At 38.7% G+C, this 23,829-nt stretch overlaps 1 protein-coding gene across 1 annotated transcript in view; it reads left to right on the forward strand.

Moving 5' to 3' along the window:
- NT5DC1 (5'-nucleotidase domain containing 1) overlaps positions 1-21,924 on the forward strand; it is a 121,609-nt gene extending 99,685 nt beyond the window's left edge. The window contains exons 9-12 of the mRNA XM_056487421.1: positions 3,647-3,765; positions 4,587-4,745; positions 10,826-10,994; positions 21,681-21,924. Coding sequence (XP_056343396.1) covers positions 3,647-3,765; positions 4,587-4,745; positions 10,826-10,994; positions 21,681-21,799 — 566 coding nt within the window. The 3' untranslated portion in view covers positions 21,800-21,924. The remainder of the gene's footprint in view (positions 1-3,646; positions 3,766-4,586; positions 4,746-10,825; positions 10,995-21,680) is intronic.
- Positions 21,925-23,829: the final 1,905 nt, after the last annotated feature.

The following is a 23,829-nucleotide window of genomic DNA, read 5'->3' on the forward strand; positions in this document are numbered from 1 at the left end:
CAGATGAATAACTGTTGAAGCATAAATTTCCCCTCACTTGAGCTTCTCTCTTAACCTCATGCTTCCCAACCAAGAGCCCTATCCTCTGGCCTGGGGTCTAACAGTGTAAAACCAACCAGGCAGGGGATGGATCCCCAGGTTCAGACCCTTTTCCTCTCAGCAGGTATAACCCATTAGAGGACACAGAACAGATGGCACTAAGCAGGCTGTACAAAGTCTTTCCCAAAAAGTGACTCTTTGCCAAAGTAAATTACCATCAGTTGTCATTTAAATGAGAATAAGCTTCACTGATTAATTTTTGCTTAATCATTCAGAATGAAACCAGATGTTCCTCAGGCTATGTTTTAAAGCTGTAGTGTACATTTAAAGGTAGGCAAGAAAATTCTCACAAGAAAATGGATATTGAGTCTTGTTAGTGAATTGGTTTATCTGAAAAAACTTATCTTTTATTGGTGATGAAAGTATATTTCTGTTAGACAAAGCAATATGGAAATTGCCATCCCAACAATGTTACTATTGCCCCAGCATGAGTCAAGCTTTCACTGTTTTTAAAGGGGAACAGTAACTTCCCTTCAGGAAGACTGCTCTGAATCACAATTAGGTTTGGGCAAGTGTTTTAGAATGATTTTCTGGGTTTAATTATTTCAATTTTACTTGCTTGGTACCTTTACATTTCTTGACGTGACATGTTTTCAGTCTACAGCCAGGAATCTGGTTTGCAGTGTTGAGGCTTCTAAAAGGAAGCAAATCACTCTATCTATATCATCAGAGAAATTCTTTTTGGTTTTTCAGTCTGTTTGATATTGTCAGGACATCTCCTTTTCCTCCTAGTTAATAAGACCTAAAGCATCCTCACCTATTTGTTTCTTCCTGCTGAAAGAATATTTATAGCATTTCTGACCTTTGAATGAACTTTTAAGAATCAATAACAGCAAAGTGGAAAGAAGGTCAGCAGAAGTTTTCCTCTTGACTGAGGGTAGCCAGTGTTCAGCTTGGAATATATATGTTAGGAACTACCATAATCACATTTATGCAGCGTTTTTGCAGGAAATTTTCCGATTTCTTCAGCACTATCTGAAGGATACAAGGCCAGAGCCAATGGTGTCATTGATGGGTTTTTAAGTTGTTGTGTATAAATTTTTTCATGGCAGAACTCCTACAAAAAGCCTTGAAAGGTGGTGCTGAAAAATAATTTTCTTAACTGTATTTTGCCACTGGATAAATATAAGTGAACTAGAAACTGTTCTCATTAATGACTTATCACAACTGAAACACCATCCATTTCCTTCCACTTCAGATTAGTTATAAAATTGACACAGTCACCCCTCGATGTGGGAGAACAAGCAGCCATAAGAGATGGTTCAAGACATGATTTTTCCATTCAGAGTTGTTGTTCCTATGACCTTACATCTCAAATATTTTAAAGGACCTTTCCTAATTCCTCAAATTTATGAAGATCCTTCCAAATAGAAATGTTCCCATAATGAGCTAGACATTTCAGTGCTATTTGCTGCCTCCTTCTAAAGGGGAAATTCTTTTCCCTTTATTCCTTTGCCTATAAATGAAATTTCTCACTTAATTAAATCCTTTCCTTCTCCGTAGCTGGCACCCCAGAAAATTCTAGTTGCACTGTCTTTTGCCTAGTACAGGTTCCTGGCCAGCTAGTTCAGATTGTAACTGTGCATTAGAGGCCTAAATTCCAAATGCCTTAAGTGAGATGAATCCCATTGCTAGGGGTGACAGCAATAGCTGTCACAGAGTGAGTGGTCTTCTGCCTTGTAATTAGAGTGAATTGTTGCTGTCAGGACTTCCCCTCATGCCATTCCACAGGGTAGCAAGCAGGCTCTTTGCTGGAGCCTCCTGAAACTGCTGTAATACATAGGGTTTCTGTTTACAAATGCAATGTCATTATTCAGAAAATACCTCATAAAAGCTCAATTTTTCTCCAGCATTTTGCTGATTGACTGAATGGAGAGACAATGACAGCTATACAAATCTTCAAAAATTTCAAAAAACTTTATAGCTTCTCAAAAGAGTTGTTTTCCTAAGTTTCTTTTTGTATGTCCATGTCATTTGAAGATTGTGTCTACTTGTTCAGCCAACCATCCAAATATGTCTAAAAATACAAGGAAAATAAAATAAATTTACTGTTATGACAACTTCTGTTTGCTCAAAAGTTGTTTGATCAAAGGTTTTAATAGTCAGGAAATTAAGATTTTTTTTTTAATGGATGTTATCATATTTATTATTATTGTAATTAGTGTTACATTCCTGAAGAAGAACAAAGGAAAAGACATTTCCACGCAAGTTCTACATGAATTGTTAATGTCAACTTTGAACTTCCTTGTTTTTTCCTAGTTTATAAAACACCCTTAATATAGAATTGTTTTGTCTCCATTTCTTCAAATTCATAGATTCGTAATGTTAAAGAATTATTTCATTCCTCTCTCTACCTAGTCATTTCCCTCTTTTTGCTCCTTTTTAAATTTTATTCAAAGACCAGTGTATTGTGCCATGCACATCTTCAGTGCTCTTAAACATAAGGCTGTCTTAGCATTTCACTGTTCTCCAAAATTTGCATTTATCTTTCAGCAGTCTCTAACCAAGTAGAAGTTGCTCTTTTCCTCTTATTCCTAACACATTTTAAGTACTTTGAAAAATTCTGTGAAGCAGGAGAAAAACTGAGTCAGATCTAAATACTGTATTGTTTTCTAACTCTTCTGTCTCTAGCATAAAATTAAGATGTGTGAGACTAAATAAAAAAATAAGCCTTTTGTTTCACCAGTTCAATAGACAAAAGACATTCATATTAATATTTCTGGTGAAATTGTAGTTTATGGGTTCATTGAGGCTGCTATTTTGGCTCCAGCAAGAAGCTAGAGTTCATCTGGCAATAGCACTTGGATTTGAAAAAGCAACAAGGTTACGTGGACACTGGGACAGATCTATGCTTTGGAAACAGCCAGAGACAAAGCCTGTGGCAGAGCTGGGTGATGACCATGGAGTTCCAGTTTCTACTGATTTTTTTCTAATTTGCTGACACTGCCAGAGTGGGTTACTGTCAATGCAGATTATACCACTGCCAGTAGCATTGGGGGTTTTGTCCACTCATCATTTGTCCACTCATTATTTCTTCAAAACTGGATGATAACTGGAACTGCTCATTGTTTGTGCTGGTCTAAGACTGATGAACATCCTTAAGAGCTACTTCAGTCTGTTTTGTTGGGTTTATGTCAGTGTTTAAAAACTGTGGGTCATTTTTATGCATGACAAGGTACATGTTGTCTCTTACAGTCTGTTTTATCTCCTGGTTTCACCTTCATCTGAAGCAGCTCCATCAGTCTGTATGGCCTCCTGCATTCAGTGCTGCAGTGTTTGGATGGCAAAGTCCATGAATTTATTTCCTTAGGTCTTCTTCTGTGCACACAAGGCCCAGCTGCTTCTTTTCTCATGAAGGTCTGCCTACCCCCAGCTACCAAACACCTTGACTGAATCCACAGTCAGTACCAGAACTTGAGCCAGACACTGGAGCCGGTTTAATGTCAAAATAGACCAGCTGTGCACAGGCAGCTTGTCACACATCTCACAAGTACAGGAGGATGGGCTGGTCTCACTAACAGCATGCAATTTGGCTTGGTGATTTCAGAAAATGACGAGGAACAGGAGGCTCTGCTGTCACTGGACAAGCCTGGTTGGTATTCCCAAGGTAATGCTATCCAGCTTTATGATCTATTGAAGAAGATGACTGGCAAGTTGGATCCCAAGGTATGTTGTGAGAGTAAATCTCTTTGAAAATACCCTGTTTCACTCAAGAATTCACCAGGCAAACTTTCATTAAAGTTATTGATGTGATTGGTCACAAACTTCTGTTCTGTTTATTCTTGCTGCTGTCCAGCAGCCTGCAGCCCAGAACTGGAAGTAGCATATTTGTCTTCTGGTAGAATATGTAAACTTTCTAGATGTAAACTTTCTGTATGCATGGTTAAACATTTCAGCAGCTTTAGGAAGAATCAGGTTGTCATCAGGAAATGTCGCTGAGGAAATAGATCATAAAGATTAAAAGATGGCATCAGTGAAAACTAGGAATATGTTAAGTACAGGTCTGGTAGGTGAAAATGCCACTAATGATGGTGTAATTAATTTTTCATAGTGAATAAATTCCTCCCTGGGCACAGAAGAGTTTCGAGTCACCAAGAAGAATATTCTGTCTTGTTTCCAGTGTAGTCTGAAACTTGTTCCAGTTTACTGTATTTTTTTGGTAGTCTTTCTACTGCTTCTCATCAGGCTATTTCTGTCAGCCGAAAAACTCACACTTCCTTTTGCTGGTCCCAGTTAGGCATCCCTTTCCAATGCCCCTGGAGAGGGAGAGCAAGGAGGGTGTGCGGTGCCAGCTTTTCCCTTACGGAGCTGGTTGAAGATAAAACCCCAAACTTGACATTAATAGGATCTCTGCATGTCTTGACCAAGTGTAAACATGGAGGAATTTTTATTAGGTAGTTTTAAGGCTCCTTTTCTCTCTGTGAAATACAGTTTGCTTGTGTTTTCCTCATATACAATGAACTTCTAATTTTCTTCTTCCCTCACAGGTTGTTTATTTTGGTGACAGTATGCACTCAGATATTTTCCCAGCTCATCACTATAGCAACTGGGAAACTGTCTTCATCTTAGAAGAGCTTCTAGGGGACAAAGGTATAGTGCCTGCAAAGGCTGAATCTGAGCCCTTGGAGAAGAAAGGAAAATACGAGGTAAGGATTCCTGCAGATGTTTCCTGGAACAGAATAAAGTAAATTGCAAAAAAGTTTCATGTCACCTGTACCAAGAATGAACCTGCTTATCTTACCAGGGGGTGCTGGCAGCATCAGTATTCCCCACAGGTGTATCCTCCTTATCTTACCAGGAGGATGCTGTTCTGTCCCAGCTCAGCAATGCATGGGTGACACAGCACCTCTACCTGGAGCTAAGCCATGGACTTCAGAAAAGGAGCTGTATGTGCTCTCCCTGAGCAAGAGCCTTTTCAATAACAAGATGCCTCCATCCCACAAGGAGAAATTTCATGCCCACTTATCACAACTCCAACACCTGAACTCTGCTGAGTTTGTGATGTTTCCCTGTGTTTTGTGGCGAACTGTAAACATGGAGGAATTTTTATTACATTGTTTTGAAGGTTGCTTTCTCTCTGTGTGAAATATGGTTTGCTTGTGCTTCCCTGATATACAAAGAGCTTTTAATTTGCTGCTTCCCTCACAGGTTGTTATGTTGGTGACAGCTGTGCTCAGATAAGAGGGACTGCTTCAAAACCTGGCCAAGTGCCGACTTACTCATTGTAAGATAACAGCCTTAGATAGCTAAAATGATTTTCAAGTTGATCACAGTTGGGAAGCAGGGCCTTAGCACTGCTGTTGCCCTTTAATTCTCCCACATAAGGTGGAAAGTTACTATGGTTTATCCTTTCCTCTGCTACCAAAGAGCTAAGTAGATAGGAAACAGCAATGAGATGGATGATGAGGCAGCATTGTACCTCTAGCATGTCCTATGTAGGCAGGAACTACAGCAAAACTTCACTCTCCATTTGGAGTGTCTCTTCATGTCATATGCTACTAAATAAATAGGTTATTTCTTCTAATTGCAGAGAAATACACATGCTTTTCACACTTTTCTTTGTAAAGCACTAGACTTTATTTTTCTTTTAAAATAATTACTCTTTGTGATTAAAAGTTAACTTACCAATAGAAAAGATTTGGGGGGTGCATTATACTTGGTATGTTTTTAATCTAAGTGTTATAAAAACTCCTGGTTTTAATGGAGAAAAGGATATCTTCAATGGGACTAAAACAATATAGACATTGATATCTATATCTTATTTTTTATTAAACATATCTCATATTTTCCCCCATTATCCACTGATTTCTAAACTAAGATCAGACAAGGACATTTCAGGAAAATAAGGAAATGTAACCCTTAATGTTTTCCTGGGTTGTAAAAAACAAAGATAAAGTAAAAAACTTCAATATCCTATCAGGAGAATGTTCTTCTCAGTAGGAAGGGGAGGTGAGGGAGGAAGAGCTAGTAGCACTTATAGGTTAATACAACTTGATTTAAATAATTAATGCTTTAAAAATAACTCGATATTCTCCGTAAATTTGTTCATTCTCTGACTGGAGATTTCTGCATTGCTGCATAAAATTTAAGGTTTAGGGGATTTGTTCAACAGGGATGTTCATGTTCAATGTTCCTGTTCATGTTCAATATAAGCTTTTGAAGCACACATTTCTAAATAGAGGGACAGAAAGTGCTTCTTTTCCTGGAAGTGCAAAGAAGGGGTAATGGATTGATGCGTTTCAGAGCCCACGATGACGATTTGGTTTTCCCTTGTTGCCACACCTCTGCTCGACTGCTCACGAGATCCATCTTCTCTATCACAGCAGCAAATTGAGACTTTTAGGCAGGTGCTTGACATTTCACTGACACTGTAGCATTCTTGATAAGAGATTGCAGTATCTCAAGGAGACACCACCCCTACCACACACAACCCCTATTCCGTTTACATCCGCTACCGGTGACAGCAAGCAAGCAAGGGAGAAATGAATTGTGTTGATTAAAGGAACCTGAACCAGGGGGGCCCTGGCAGGTCAGTGGTGTTATTTCATTACTATGCTGCTCACTGGAGTCTGAACAACAGGTCACATCCATATCTCTGCAGTTGACTGGACACCACTAACTTAACAGGACTAGTTCAAAGAAACTCCCTTTACAAGCCTATGAGAGTTTTATTTTCATTTCCCCCGAGCGACTTCTCCCATTAATCCTTTGGTTAAGAAGGGAGAAAAGCCAATTCAGAGGATTGTACAAAGTCAAGAAAATTAGTCACAAACCAGATTTCATCTGGTTAATCAGCCCTTAGCATTCATTGGCAATAAAATATAGTACTACTGTAGATTTTCCAGGCCATGCTGTGTGTGCAGGGAGGGACTGAATACTTAATTCATGATGCAACTCTCAATGCTATCACTCTTTACAAAATACTATTAAAGTAATAAAGTATTGCTTTAGTCGGCAATTGCATCTTTCAGAAAGAAATTACTAAAATCTGTTTCTAGTTGTTTGGTGTTTCATCACTAACAGAGAGAGGGGAAGAAAACAACCTCCTCACACACCAAGAGGGAGATTTATGATTTCCATTTTCATTGGCAGTTTTTGTCTTTTCCCTTCAGTTAAATGCATGATATAAGCCAGATACACATAACTGTGAAATTATGGTAACAACTGCAGTTCTTTCAAGTACGTGAGATCATAACCAAATAAGCAAGAGAACAGCAAACTAAAAACTATTTATGCAGTTACTTGGCTCCTAAGTAAATTGCAGCATTCAGGGTGAATAAAAATACAAGGCATTGTGTTGAAACAAGATTTCCCCTGAACTGGGGGTTTGTTTGGCTGGAGGCTTTGGTTTTGCATTCTATTCTTGAAATGTATGATCAGCTCCATCAATGAAAACTCAAAGGAAAGCTGGAATTTGTCCCAGGATTTCGAGGAAAATTATTACAGAGGAGCTGTCAGTGTGTAAAAACCTTGGGCTATATGATTGAATGGAGCAGAAATCAAAGAATTAATTGATGGATATAGATGATAATTTTGTAGTTAGAAGGGAATACTTAATTTTTACAATATTGCCTAGTGACTGGTTTGTTGTAGAAGTCAGGGCTGTTATCCCCCTGAATTTCCATTAACTCCCTTGGTGTGAACATAGACATTTACTTTATGTCTTTTGGCACTGTTTGTCTCTTTATTCCTGTTTATCTTTGGCATGAGTCTAACAGTACTTTCAGGAACAACCTGATGTGCTGTTTTGAGGCTGGTGAGTTAAAGCAATATTCTTAGAGCAATATCCTGAAGTACAGCACATTTAATTTTAAATTTGCTTATAATGTTCTCTGTTGTAGTTTAGGTACAATAATCATGGGTGAAATGTTTTATATTTGCATGATGTGTAAGAGGACAAATTCTGTGCAACAAAATTCAGACCAATGGCTGACTTGTCCATTTGCACATCCAGCATGTGTGTGTGGTTCAGGGGCATCCCATTATTGTGGTAGCACAGCTGTGCTGACAGAAACATCTCAAATACTGTTACACCAGAAAAACTGTATTTTGAGTATTGATTTTTTCTGGCATCAAGAGTCAGTGGTGTGTTACTACCTCAGGACAACATACAACCATCAGTACCATCACTCATATTGGATGCAGTAAATATGCATGAGTATTCCTCATGCTCTGTCCTTGCTATGAAGATGATAGCAAATCTACCTCTATATAAAGCCCTTAAAATACTAATGGCTTGATCTTTCACTACTGTCTCCTTTACATCTTTTTTTTCTTTCATCTGTACCAAACACAGAAAAACTTCAGAGCTTGACTCCCTGCTAATTTGTATTTTAGAAAAGTTATCTGTAAGCTGGCAAATCAGCATTACCCAAGGGTCCTATTAACAGATTCTATTCTGTTAACAGGCCCTATTTGTCTAGAGCTAGCAAAGCAAAGGTGGTAGTAAGTACTCCAGGTGTTTTGACTTTGTGAAAGGCCCTGGAACTTGGGAATTTCTTGTGCCATCCCTATTTCCCTGAAGTGTAGAGGTTTTCTTCAAGGCTTTGTACCCTAAATTGACACAATCAACATCTGACCTGATGCTGTCTGACCAATATGCCTGAGAGCAAACCTATATTTGTGGGAGATTTGCATGAGAAAGAGGGATTGTTCAGAACTTTCCAGAATCTACTGTCTGCTGTGAGAGCAAATTCTGTGTCTGGGGAGTGGCTGATGTATCTTCCAGAGCTCCTCAGCCCTGCTGCTGGGCATGTGCCTCCAGGCATGTGAGTAGCCACAGTAAGAGGAGACTTTTGCCTCATTTCACAGATGTACAGACTGGTGGTGTGTGGTCTGTCCTTCAGTGCAGGCTATGATGCAGGTGTGCTGCAGGGGAGATAAGGACATCTTCAGGGCATCAATTAGAGATGGAAGGGGGAGCAATGTGTGATGTTTCCTAGGGATGTGGTCAAAGTTTTGACTGCTCTTTCCAGATTTTAAATCAAGATTTAGCCTGCCAGACCTGCCCTGTCATGTGCAGATAAGCCAGCAGCAAAATGATGGCAGCTCTGCACCAGGTGACTTGATGACAAGGCTCATATTTAACTGGGTTTGATTTCACCAAGGGCTTGGGTTGTAAATCCAAAGTTTAACTCCCTCCTGCTTAATAAGGAAGAAATTCCTACTCTAGAATCAAACCTCTGCAAAAATCCAGGTTACATTTTTGATTGTCTACTGAACTAACCATCCACTTCAGAAAGCAGAACCCTCACATCAATTCCTCTTGTCAATAAACAGGGCCCTGTCTTTTGTACAAATGCTTATGTGGGCCAGTACTGGGGTTGTTTTGATTAATCACCTGAACAGCTGTAACAGCCTTAAGAGTTTTCTGCATGTGTCATCCAGCTGGCAAACAGATTTGAATTCATCAGAGCACCTACACTTAATTAAAACTGATGTAAAGTCCTGAGATTTATACGGAAAGATAAGATTTAGTGAGGAAAAAAAGAAAGTAACATGCTGTCCTTTTGTGTAAGGCACAAAAAAAAAAAAAAAAAAAAAAAAAAAAAACACAGGATTTCAGTTAAATGCTTATTTTGAAACAAAAGATAGGAGAGCTATTTTTCCAATTTATTTATGTCAGAATACAGAAATTAATATCTTCTTTTGTTGAAATCAGTACATTCCCCCCCATCTATACTCAGAGGTAAAACTGTATTACAGACTCATGGAGAGAGTGGCTCTGTGTTCACTGGTGTGGTCTGTTCAGCTGCCTCAACAGCTTCCTTGTGATCAAAAGATACAGTCCTCTGTCATAAACACAAATGACAGATTTCAGCAGATTCCAGCAGATTCTCAAAACTTCCAAGAGAGGGGTTAAATGGAGAATAAGGTACAAAAGTTCACGAACCTGGAGGCACAAACTACAGTATCTGTTCTGTGTTCTGCAGGTCTGAGACATTACTTTGCACACAAATTACTTTAACAGATTTTCTATAGCGTAGTTTTTTTTCCCTTTTTTTCATCTTTCTGTGTCCTGGCATTTTTTTCTGATTGCTCATGGTAGTATATAGCAATTTTCAAGATGAACTGGTAAAAAGTCAGTTTTCCCAATGCTGCTTTAATGCTTTAAAACATAATTAGCCTAGATGTTGTTGTCTGAAAATATACGTTAAAAAAATAAATACTCCACAATTTTCTAGGCAGCTGACTGTCTCTCCATGGATTCTGTGGCTCTGTTTTCACTCATTCCTCAGCTCAGAAACTGATAACACAGGTGGCATGATGCATTCTTTGCCGTTACTCCACCCAGCATCAGGAAGCTCCTTTTCCCCCAGGAGGAGATCCCAGCTGTAGAATAGCCTCTCCAGCACAGGAGGACAACAAGCAATTCACACTATCAAAAACAGAAAATAGAAAAGGGAAAATAGAAGGGATTTTCTTAAAAGGTTTAAAAAATGTTGAAAGTTAACGTTTTATGTCCTAGGGAATCCGTACATTGTATAATGTATGTATAATGTATAATATTCTTCTTATGGGAAGAAGATTGTTATTGTGTTGCTACTGTCTTTATATTTTAAAGCCACATTGCTCCTGAGATACAATATAGGCTTCCCAGAGAATCAGAAAAACACTAGAATTCCTTAAACTAATGCTGATTTATTTTCTTTTTCTTTCTTTTTTTTTTTTTTTTCCTTCTTTTTTTTTTTTTAAGCTTACATTTTTTTATTTTTTTTTCTTTCAGGAAGATCAGGTCAAAGTTCCTTACTTTGTATCTAAGCAGTGGGGCTCTTTCTTCATGGACAGATTGCCAGGCCTGGAAAATGCAGAGGAGACCTTCGTTCACACGTGGTCCTGTAAATGTATTAGCACTTACAGCACAATTGCAATCCCTAGTCTGGAAGCAATAGCCGGTAAGGAATGTGTTTGGGGTTTTTTTCTAATGAACGTGCAGTATTCAAAGTTTGTAGTGCTGTAGATCTGGTTTTGAGATTACATGTATTTAAAATATATTCAAAATACTCTGTTCATACGATGGAACACTTAGCACTAGTGTTTAATACCAGGTTTTTAATTGATTCTCTGTTAGAGGTAAGGTGCAACATTTACCAGACTGTAGATTAGTTCCTGAACTTGGTCCCTACTTCCCCACTGTGGTTTACTGTTTCTATTTTCAATGGTGAGATACATTTGAAACAAATAACTTGCAAGGTTACTTGGGAGTGTTATACTTGCAAAAATGTTTCTCACTGATCTGGCTTGCTACACTTCCCCTATCAGCTGGCATTTACTTTACTAACCCTCCCTTCAGCATCTTTTGCCTGCATTGTGCGTAAGACCGAAGAATAAAAGTTTTGTTGCAAGAGAGCATTTCAGGCTTGCCCAGCAGTGACTTCTACAGCAGGACACATGATAGACCTTTTCTTTGCAACCATATTTTACACCTGTACTTACATTGTATGGATATCTCAGAACAGTCATAGGCTGTCAGAATTTGTTTATGCTTCTGGTATTTGCCATTTTGCAGTCTATTTCAGCCTAAAGGCACAAAGCCCAAACATACCAATGAAAAATGCCAACAGAAAGATGACTTCTGTAAAACTCCTAATATCTTTACCAGGTTTTTACTGTGGCTTGCTTTGGAAGTGGTGGCCAAGAGAAAATGGTCAGCCACAGTCTGAAACTCTGCCTCCCAGCCAGCTCCCCCCCAACCACAGCTCAGTTTAAAGCACAAGTAAGGGCTCTCAACCACAAGTGTATGACGAGCTTTCCAGCTGCAGATGAAAGGGTGGGAACCCATAAGCATATCTGGGCAGTTAGTGAGTAGGATAGCTGCCTGTCATCAGCACTGGAGCTCTTGCAAAGCCTGTTTCTCTATTAGGAGGGACACCATGATCTGTCCCTCAGTGCATTGGACCAGTGCTGGGGCAGAGGGTCATGTCTGTAAAAGTTAAACCCCAGTGCTAAAGGACTGGGGAGAAATAATGTTTTAAACTTGCAGCTGTGTGCCAGACAGCAGACTCAAAGTTGAAGGTTTGAGAGCATCTCTGCTTTCTTACAGAGAGTGGTATTTCTTGTTTGTTTGTGTGGAAGAGCAGATGTTCATTGTTATGGATGTTAAGGAATTCCTGACTCCTCTTGAATACCTTGTCTGACTCCTGTCACAGCAAGCTGTGAGAACCCCTGCTTTGCCAAGTCCTGAAGTTTTTGGCTGCAGTCATATCTTAGCTGCAGCTATTTGGGAATAACTAGCTAGAAGAGATTGAAATGGGTTATGCGAGTTTGATGCTCTCCAGCTTTTCCTTTCCCATTCAGCTGCTTTAATTTACCAGCAGAGGACTTTCCACTGCCAAGCTGCAAAAACTCAGGCCTTTCCTCAAGATCCCCTGAGCCCAAACGTGCAGCCAGGCTGTCACCATGCTAACCACATGAACCCAGCTCTCAGCCAGCAATGTGCTGACTGTGAGAGCTCAACTCCGGCTGGCTCAGCCTTGACCCAGCTGCCCTGCTCAGTGGAGGTGTGCTGGAGCCTCCCATGAGCTGGGGGTTGACAAGGGCTTCTCTGTCAACAATGTCTGACCTGGCTTTTGTCCACCTACCTGAGCAGTAGTTAGTACCATGTACAAGTCAGGATGCCAACAGTTTGTGATCTGCAAAAATATTTGGTGAAAGGTGGCAGATGGCTGTGCTGCTGACTTTAAGATTGATTCCTCTTGTTTGGCTGCAGTGAGTATCTGTGCATGAAGAACAGCTTGGTTTACTTCTCAAGAAGTAAAAAGATTGAAAAAGATTATTCCAAAAACTGTTCAACATTACTCAATACTAGTAACTCACTTAGTACCAGTACAAAGATGCATTAGAAGTTTTGGACTTTAATCTCACCTTTGAAAGGGAAGGTAGTACTGGAATTGCAGACTATTACACCACAGTTCATCATCTAAACTCTCTTGAGAGTCCCTGAAGAGAAAATGGTATTTTTTTTGTGCATGAAAAAGTATATTTCATTTATTGTTAAAATTGCCCAAAGGATACCTTCTACAATACCTTCTGTGTACTTCCATCAGTTTGGAGTGGAATAGATGTTATACTGACAGTACATGGTTAATAAAATAGTAGAAGCCAATGTCCCTATTCCTATTCTACATGCCTCACTCACAAATCCATCTGTTTCTCCACTTTTCTGCTGTTGAGTCTTTCCTCATTTACAGCTCCCTTACAGATTTTGAGCATTTTAAAGCACAATGATATCATAAAACAGATTTTCCAAACTGGGATCCGTTACCGTGGGAATGTTACTTTATAGCTCCTGCATGGAAATTAAAAGGTGTAGGGGTCTCTGTGAAAAATTACATTCTGCATAAACCAAAGTTTCCAGGACATCCTTCTCCACTTGAGAAGGTTAGGTGTGAGCCAAGTAGAGGAGGATTACTGTTATCTTTCCTGCTTGAATAATCTGAATTTTACCTTAAAGACAGTGACCACTACTTTGTGACCACATCTCCAGATCCCCATGTTAATAATTGTATTCCCTGAATCATATAAATATTCCAACAGTATTTTCAACAATTACAAAAATACTCTTCCAGACAGTTGTTTTTTTTATTAACAGTTCTTTGATCCAAAAATACGATACACTTATTTCAAGCTAATGCTTTGTCTTTCAATCTCACTATGTTTGGTATTTTTATAAAAGTCACACTTCAAAGAATTCCATGAGGAGTTTGAGACCCACGGGGGGGGATTTTGGTAAGGGATTTTTTTTTATTCATTGTAAAGAAAGGTTAAGAAAGTGGGCTCTAAATTGTAATAAGGAGAACATAACAAACTTTTTTCCTAATTCCATAATTCTTAACCTAATGTTCTAAGTTTGTCTCATAACCTCTGAATGGTGAATTTTGTCATAGGATTAAAAACTACTGCAAGCAAGAATAGGAGACTGATGTTGCAGCTCAAGAGAACTTCATTTCAGAGAAGAATTAGTGCAAATGTAAATGTTTCATGGAGACAGAGTTCATTTCATACTTTGGAGATTTGATAACCAAGCTTGTGTCATGCATGAGGATAATACATTTTTAAAATCTTGTGTGCAGTGTGAAATTGTATCAGGGTTTGCCCATATGGCTGCATAAGATTTTCTTCATGCCTTATTGTTATTTCAATTAGCTAGAACTAGAGAAGAAATCTCCATTATAATTAAGCAAAGCTGTCTCTTTAAAGATGCCTACAGATCTGTACCCTGCCACTTTCTGCGGGAGTTTGAGTCGTCAGCCTGCTTGCTGTATAAATATAATGATAAAATTGCCAGTGAACCATGACAAAGAAGTTCATGTTTCTGCTTAGAGCTGCAAATTATCTGCACAATGGAAAGCTCAAGGCAGCAGTGGCTGGGGCTCCAGAACTGGCAATGTGCAGGTTGCAGATACACGGGTCTGCCCAGCAGAGATCAACTACAAGTTGCAGACTTCACACACCATCTTCCACATGTATTTTTTAGATGAATGCCCTGTTATCATGGAAGACATGAATTTCACTAATCACGTGATATACTAATCACTAATCTGCTATATACTACAGCCATATACTACTCTAATCAGCCATATACTGTTTCTGCATTGTGAACAGCATCATTTGCAATTATTGCTGAAGTGGAACCAAAAAAATCCCTCATGTTTTTGCACCTTAGTTCTATGTTTTTTCATTGACATTGAATCAGTTAAAGTAAAATCCAACTCCTTTTAAAATTAAATTAGTCCTTGCTGTAACCAGACTGATAATTGTGCTCTTATTAAAATGATACAATAATATATAATTCCCTTAAACACATAGAACTATCTGTATTATGTACTTCTGGTTAGCAGTAACCTTTCATATTTAATGCCTTATCTTACAACTGTGCTTTTACTTGCCAAGTTTGGTGTAAGACTGTGTCTATACAATAAGTGCCTAAACACTAAGTTTGTCAAAATGCTTTGAGGATTTAAACTGTTTGGGGAATTTGCTGTTACTAATATTAGTTGCTGCTACAAGGCCAAAGAGGTAATTTTTATAATTAAACCTTTTATGCAAAAAAAGTATTTTTAGACCTGCTGAAAAATTTGTATAAATACACAACAGTAACATTTCCGAGGTTTTGTGGCCCTGAGGTTTTATGCAAGGAAAAATAACAGATAACAAAGATAACTGAATAGAGAGAAGATGTGTTCTGAGTGTACAAACAGCATCTTGATCTATGTGTCAGTTGAAAAGCATCAGATAATGTAAATTTGATTCATCTGTTCCAGGAAACTAGTTTTAATGTTCTCCTTTTAGAAGAAAAAAGAAAAAACATGCCCAACACAACCAAGAAATATAAGACATCTATTTTTTTCCAGCTAGAAAATAAACTGAAACCAACAATAAAACAGCAATTTAACCATAAAAAATTACTGTTCAATAAATCATGACTAGTTTATAAAAAGTCTAGTTATTTCCCAAATGGTCTGAGATCTCATCTTTAGCACAAGATTTGACTACTTGACAGTAATTTTCAGTATAGAAAGGACAGTATTAAGTATATTGCAGTTTGTTCAGGCTTTTCTTCCTCCTTCAGAAAGGTGTATTGACTTGTGCCCCTGGAGACCATGTCAAATCATGCAGAACCCAAAAGATTACTTCCTAGCCAATAGCTGACAGAAATGTCCCTGCCATCGTTATTTTGCTCTATGAGATGTCAAAGTACACCCACCTCAAAAAGATTAAAGGGAGAACTCATGAGCAACTCATTAAGAAAGGGGGAACCACTCAGTCATTTCTGCTTTAGAGTTATCCTTCAACTCAGGCAGCATAATTTCATTTGCAGGCTGTAATTAAAGCTATAATTGGGTTTTGACTGGATCACAGGCATATGGGGTGGGTTTAGGTTGACATTTCATAAACTGGTTGTAATACAGTGTTGATAATTTTTGAGTGTGAAAAGTACTGAAAATAGGTAAATCACCAAATATTGAAAATACTCGTCTGACCAGGTTGAAATTGTACATAACCTGCAACCTCACATGTACAAAAAACATTGCTGGAAGCCTTTATGTACTCTGGATTGATGCCTAACATATTCCCTCTAGATTAAGATGGTCACACATACACAAAAAATTGTGTAGGCCTTGTCTTCATGAGTGGATTTTTATTTTAAGGTAAACAATGTTTGTCACCCTTCAAGAGGAAAAATCAGAGAAAGGGAAAGAAAGCATTTGTTTTACAAGAGAGCAGAACGTGATGAGATTAACCCATCTCATGAGTTTGGAGAGGAAGGTTATCTTGATGAGTTTACCTCAAAATGAAAGTAAAGGAGTGTCTGCATTTCTCTTAATATAGCTCCTTCACAGTCTCAAAATGCAACTCCTTTTTTTCTTTAATGAATCAGAAATGTCTATCAGCTCAAACAGTTGCTTGTTTCCAGGCTAACTTCTCGAACCTACCTCAGAAGCCCTTCCTCTTGCTCTGAGATCCAAAATGAATCATTCACACAGAAATCAATTTACAGATCCCTGAAAGACTAACATGTCTTGGTAGGATCTTGCCATTCTCTCAAGATTTTTTTTTTAGATTAAGTCTGCACCTAGATATTTAAAAATATTATAGTCCAATATTTTCTTCTGATCAGTTCCAGATCAAGCAAAGAACCACACAGGGCTCTTTTCTTACAAGACTTTCAAAAGCCACTGTTTAAACTAAAACAAATATGAGAGATTTTTCTCTCACATAGAAATAATGAGTTTTCTTGTGAAAACCCTAAACAGCAAAGGAATTTCTAAGGCTTTCCTTCACTGCAGACTCTTACCAGGCTCAGCTGCGAGTTAGTGCACGCCTTGTGCGCAGCTGTTTTGTTCAGGAAGGGGTCAGCGGTCCCTTGGCCATAGGATACACCCAAAGTAATGTGACTTGTTATTCCCAAGATAATTACAGTAAAATTGCACACCACAAGCAATCACAGCAGCCACGATGGGACAGTCATTCCATTTCCCCAGGCACATATCCATCTGCAAAACTGGTAGTGAAGCTGCTGCTGCACATATCCCTGCAGTTTGCCACTTGGGTTTTCTCCAATGGCACTGTCTTCTGTGTTAGACACCACAGAAAAGTAACCAGTGACAAACCTCATTGGCACTGAAGCTCTTGCTCAGGGGAAGCCCAGGCCACAAATGTCTGCTGGCAGTGCCACAGGCATGATCTCCAGCCAATATACCTAAGTTGGCAAAAGCTCTTATGTAAGTGCAAGTAAAGCAGCAAACCTGCACTTTGACTGAGAGTTTTAGTCTTTATTCCTGCATGCCCTGGGGTAAATTGCACTGGCTTGTATCACCAACTATATCCAAACTCAGAAGCTTTCTCCTGTAGAGCAAACCTATATTCAGGAGTCTCCCCTTTCCTATACGACGCTTCACAGATGCTCTCCTCCTCTCCAACTTTTGAGTCATGGAGTATGCAGACAGCAGCACTGACTTTCATATAATTGACAGAAGGAATGCTTTCTCTGCTGACTTCACTCTTTTGGGAGCTTTGCTTTAGTACAGCAAATATCTGAGCTCCAGGTTTGGAAAATCAGCCTTAGAAGCTTTTCTAAAAATAATTGCTATCAGATAGATCTACTTGTGGCCTTGGGTTTTTTCTTTTTGCGTCTAGTGTGCTGTCTCACATCCTGAGCTTTTAGTGCAGGTGCTGCTTTGACTGTTGTAAAATAGAGATGGTTCAGGAGATAAAAACATTTAATATTTAAGAAAAAGTAACACCTGTTACAGGTTACCCACAGACTGGCAAGTCAGGTCACTCAAAGGCATCCAAACTGGTGAGTTCCCCTGCAGCAATTGTGCTTACTCCACTGCTAAGAAATAATTATTAGAAGTTGTTATCATTAAGAAATTAATGTTTTCTTTCAGCAGTGACTTTGAAATATAATGAAAGATTTATGATAAAGCTTCTAAGCCAGCGTTAATTATGGAAAATCCTCTAAAAGCAAAAGAATTTATACTAGCTGATGGTTTGCCCTCTGCCCCTATAATTACCTCACCCGGATGATGATATGTAAGATAAAGCTCTCAGTGTTTTCTGAAATTTGCCACAATTAAGCAGTTTAAAGATCTTTTTTTCAAACTTGAGTATCACTAAAAAGGTTTTAATTCTTTTCCTTGGTGATAATCAGGAGGATATATTTGGATTCACTTAAGAACACAACCCTGCTGTATACTTAGGAGGCTTCTGCAGCATCTGGCGCCAGTGCTGTTCACTGGCAGGGAGCAGATTTCAGGGTGGGAGAGGGAGTTCTGCTTTCTGTAGGGCTTCTCACTCGTCCCAGAGATGCTGCTGTGGTGTCATGATGAAAAAATGTTGGCTTTGCTTTTGTTGGTCAGTACTGAAAAATGATTCCTGACATTTCTGTGGTGTATTTTGGGAGAAATCTGTTTCAGTCTTGGACTGTGCTTTTAATTGAAAAATAAAGCCATCCATCTAAAGTGCTTAGTTAAGATTTTATTTGTTTAATGTATTGGTTTGTTCAAGGAAGTTTAAAAAAATTAGAGTAGTAAGTTTATCAAGCAGGCCTGTGTCTGGCTTAAATTAAAATTGTCTTCCATTCAATTACTCAAATACTTTCCTGATCACTCATTGAGAATATTACATTTTCCCTTCTTCTTGTGGTTTCTCTTCCTTGCTTGTGGGTGGAACTCCAAGTCTTCCTCTGATAAAAGCTTGTGGCATTCATTTAGCTGGCCTACACTAAGTGCACAGCACATGAGACAGTGAGATGTTGTAACTATGATATAAATCCATCCATAACTCCTAAGTACAGGCATGGATCTGGGTATACTTAAGCATCAGAGCACAATGTTGTATTTAATGTCACGTAAAAACAGGATCTGGATAACTGGAACACAGTAACTGACAGTAGCTGCTGTTCAAATATCACCATTGTTATTTTGTTCACACCAGGGCTGCTGGAGGCAGGGCAGGGCAGGGCAGGAGCTCCTCTGAGCTCAAGTTAAGCCATATAACCTGTGAGGGTTGCCCAAGCCATTGGAAAATCTAATAACACGGAATGGTCACCACAAAGGAAAGCAGTATTCATCACTCATTTGCACTCAGGCTGGTGTGGGAGCAAAGAAAGGAAGGGGACAGGAATTCAATATGATACATCTAATAACTGGCATTTCTGTAAATCTAGGAGCTTCTGTACTCCTCTGGGACTCTCTTGAGACTCTTCATGTCTGATCTCTAGGATTCTGTGGCTCTTAGAGTATCCTATTTGTCTTGGGTTTAAAAAAATTAATCTGGGTGGAATTACCTAAGATAGAAAAATTCTGAGACTGTGATTCTCAAGCAATTGGGTAGAGTCAGCTAGTTCCTTCTTCCAATCTCAGGTTGTTTCATTTGTTCAAGTCTATTTAGGGTTTTTTAGGATAGTGGCAATATTTAATTAATTTTGTGCTGAATTCATTATCAGTAGGTTAGGACTCATTAGAGCCTTGCTGTTAAACTCTGTCTCAGAGAGGACTACATATCTGCCCCCTGCCTAATTCATGACTCTCCATGGGGTTTAGGTGAGAAGTAGGTGCCAAGATACAGAGGTTTACCACCACAGCAGCAGCTCTGAGCATGGACAGCAGCAAACCCTGAAGAATTTACTGGGGGAAAAACACTAGGAAAACAACTTGGAAATAAGCAACTATTTTTTTCCCCCCAAGATTGGCTTTATTATCAAATGCTGTATAGGGTTAGGTTGTTGGGTTTTTTTCATATTTTTGCAAAATGGATATGGATATTTTCTAGCCATCTTCCAAAGTCAGCTTGCTGAGACAAAAGCAACATTTAAATTGATAGACTGGGCTGGGAATGTATAAACATGTGATTATTCTCTTTTGGAGCCTTTTGCATTGTATATAGAATAGTTTGGGTGTTTAAGCTGATTCTGTAAAGCTAGTTTACAAAGAAATACCAATGAAATTGCCATTTTGATCCAGCTTATTCTTTTCCTTGGCAATAAGCAACTCTGTAACAAGTCTGCCCCATCTGTGCTGCTTTTTGATTAAACTTCTCTTGGGAAACTCCAGACTGCTAGACTATTAAGCTAGTAAAAGCTTTTTTATAAAAGTAACTGTATGACATTTGATTTTTATAGCTTGTAAAGATATTTGGAAATATTTGCTTTCTTTTTCAATTTATTTTGTAATTTTTCAAACCTTTGTGTTAAACTGAGCATCATAAATATACTCAGCAGCCAGTAAATCCAGTGGACTTCTGCATACTAGGAAAGCATCTGCCTGTTCTGCCATGCTCACAGTGAGCTCCAGAGATTTCCTTGACTCAGACAAAATGAGAAAATTAACTTCTTTGACAAGCTAAAATCATCCACTTAAATAATTCTCTTCCAATTAACTTTCCTCCTATTCCTACTTTATTCCAGTCTCTATCTGATTTTTCAGCTTGATCTAAGTACTCACTTGCTGTGTTATGCTCAATATGAGTTTAGAGCTGCAGACCTGGATGCTGACCTGGTGCCTGCCTGCGAATCCCTTGTGAGACAGAACTGCATTTCCTGTTGTTTTTGCTGAAATTACTAAAATTGTGGGTTTCTGTTTCATAGAAGCTATTGAGTGGGGGGGTGAAAATTGCAGTGTGAGTCACAGGATGTCACTTCCCCAGATTTACTCCAAAATCTAAAAAAATTTGCAATTCATAAGTTATTGCACAGATGAGCTGAGTAATAGCTTTTATGCTTTACTTTGGTTCTAAACAGACAACCTGGAAAGGAGCAGCTAGCCCTGTTTGGGGGGAGATTGGTTTTTCTATTCATTTATTGTAAAGGGAATGTTTTTTGAACTAAGTTTTATTTATATTTTTTTGAAATTTGGTTTCTTGAACTTTAAGTATGAGGTGAGCACGGGAAGTATCAGTTTTCAGTCTGTGAGGGTGGGCGAGTCACTGCTGGCAGCAGAGGCTTTTTAAAAAGTTACAGAAAAGAAAGCTTTGACTGTTCAGAGCTATTTTAATGCATTCAGTGTTCTTTACAGACTGGAAGTGATGAGTACATCAAGTTACAAGTACAGATTTCTAAGAATGCTTGATACAAAATGATGTTGTTAACATTGGACTTAAAGAAGGTCTAAGAGCGGGTCCCTTTTGGGAATCTTGCTTCAACAGCCATGAAAAACAAAAAAGGAACTGATTCTTTGTTTTAAACAGCTCTCTTATGAGAAGATTGCTGAGATAAAAGAGAAGGTGGCAAATTAAAGAATGAACTTGAAGGTATATTGGGACAAAAACTGTATCTAGGCTTAATGAAGATTTTTGATTAGTATTTAAGCATTAGTTAAATAATTTTCTCTGCCTAGCATTATTTCATCAATCAAGGGACTGAATATCCTTTACTGCAGTTGAATAAACTCTGAAAGTCAATCCCTTGAACAGCTGAAGATGCCAAATAAATGTGTAATCGTGCAATCTTATTGAATTCTGATGCTGGTGAGCAAACAGCTCAAGGTTTTAAGAACTACTGCTATTCACCACAGGCTTATTTTTTATGTGATACAGGCTGTGTTGCTAATCAGATGTGGTATGTTTCTGTCTTGCAGATTTACCACTGGATTATAGATTTACACGATTTTCCTCAAATAATTCAGCAACTGCTGGGTACTACCCAAGCCCTCCAAGAGCACTGCTGCCAAGTGAGGACTCAGCAATGGTGAAATAGGTTGTTGGCTTTTTCCTTAAATAACCCTGTGGCCCTTACTTAGACTGCTATCAAATGCTAATTGGTGAAAATGCTGTGTGATGCTTCATAAAATAGAGTGATGGATTAAAGCAGACTCCTGTGTAGACTTGTGTTTCACTTGTTTCTCTAATCCAGTCAGAACAGGTGAGTGATGCATCCTTCTAAGTCTTCTGACCACCACTACCTTTCACAAAGTGCTGTTGGCTTTTTCCATGCACTGCCCACTGCCTTCAGGAGAAATGTAATAGTAATACCTCATCCTGAGTTACATTCTACATTTTTGAGGAAATTTTAGGTAGTCTCTCTATGTGAGATGATGGTGTTGCTACCATAAGCCCCAGGAAAGACACAAACCAGACCCTCAGCCATATTTCAATTAACAGTTACCTTGGACAGCCCAGGTTATCACCATATACCAATGTTCTGCAGGCTCTGAGGAATTTATTCTCCCACTGTTCTTGGAGACAGAGAGAGACTGAGTCCCAAAGAGAAAGATCATCATACTCAAAGAGAGATCTGAGTGGGATTTAGGCAATTAAATGCAGACTGATAATTCAGAAAGCCTTTATCGTACTTTGTATTCCTGAAAATACTTGGCTGCTCTTCAGTCATAAGGTTCCCTACATGCCTTTTCCTCCTTTAGTCTGCAATACTTCAAGCATCAGAGCTCTTCTGCAGAAGGAGGGAAACTTGCACACAGTTCCCTTCTCTGATGGAGTGGATTCAAACCCCCATTCTTCACCTCCCTGGGAAAACCTCCCAACAGTAGGAAAGGTATAGCAACCAGCCATCCTGCCATCCTTGCCAAGTACAGCCTCAGCCAGGAGAGGAACAAAACTCAAGGTGTGAACTGATTTTTACCTGCCTATTTAAGCAAACAGGAATCCTGTTCTCTGTGGATTTTGGTTCAAAGACCTGTTCTCCAGCACTTAGGACAGGGAGAGCTCAGTAACTAACACAGGCTAGCAGATGCAAAAACATGTCAAATATTTGTTTAGTCAGCAGCTTTGTCACACTACGATGGCAGGTTTTTGGATAAACTTCCCTCAAAGTTAAAGAACAATAAACAGAAATTTAATTTTCTTGTTTCCAAGGAAAAGAACTCACTTTGTTAAGCCTAGATGATTACCAGAATGTATTCAGCTTGTATTAACACTTAATTTGTGTCACCACAGCTCACTCTGTATCTTCACAGCTTCACCAGCTTAAACATTTTGTGTCAGAACCAGACACAAACACCATTCCACCTCATTTCAGAGATGATACTGGCCTCTGTCTGCGTATTTTTTTCCTGCTTTTAAATAGAATGTTATTTTTATATTCTTTTGGACCAGCATACTTGCAAGTAATAAACAGTGTTTCCAAATTAGCATTAAGCATTGGTTTATTGAAAAGGAAACATAAAACAAATGGGGACAAAATTGGGAAAAACTTCCTTTAAGATGAGGTGAATGAGGAATGAAAATGGAAGTGCTGTTCTCCTCATAAAATACAGTATGAAAATATTTGACTTGAGGTGGTAACAGTAACAGTTGAGTTTATCTGGAATTTTTTAAATTAGCATCAATGTCTTCAGCAGCAAATCTTGACAGTGGTATGATTTGTATTAGGGAGAGAGATACCCAGATTAAAATCTCAGATTCCAGATTACAGGATCCTTGAAATTCTAGCCTGAATCAAGTCATCTTCTGCAAATAATTTCAAACTAATTTATGGTGCAAACCCACATTGTGTACCCTCACACTTTTGTTGTTATGAATTTAGAACTGATTTTTTAGGTTGGGGAATTTTTTTCTTGATTTTTTTAAAGGAAACTAATTTAATTGTTATGGAAAAACAGGCTGAAAATCTTCTAAGTCCTTGGGTCCTGATGTCTCAGTGGAGAAGCAGTATATTTTTCTAATGGAAAGGTGGCAGATTCTAAGGACAGCCTGAACACAAAGCTCACCAGAAGAAACACATATTCCCATCTTTGGCAAAGGCTGTCACCAGCCATTTGCACGTGCTGC

Source organism: Oenanthe melanoleuca, chromosome 3 (assembly GCF_029582105.1).
Source record: "Oenanthe melanoleuca isolate GR-GAL-2019-014 chromosome 3, OMel1.0, whole genome shotgun sequence".
NCBI classification, from domain to species: Eukaryota; Metazoa; Chordata; class Aves; order Passeriformes; family Muscicapidae; genus Oenanthe; species Oenanthe melanoleuca.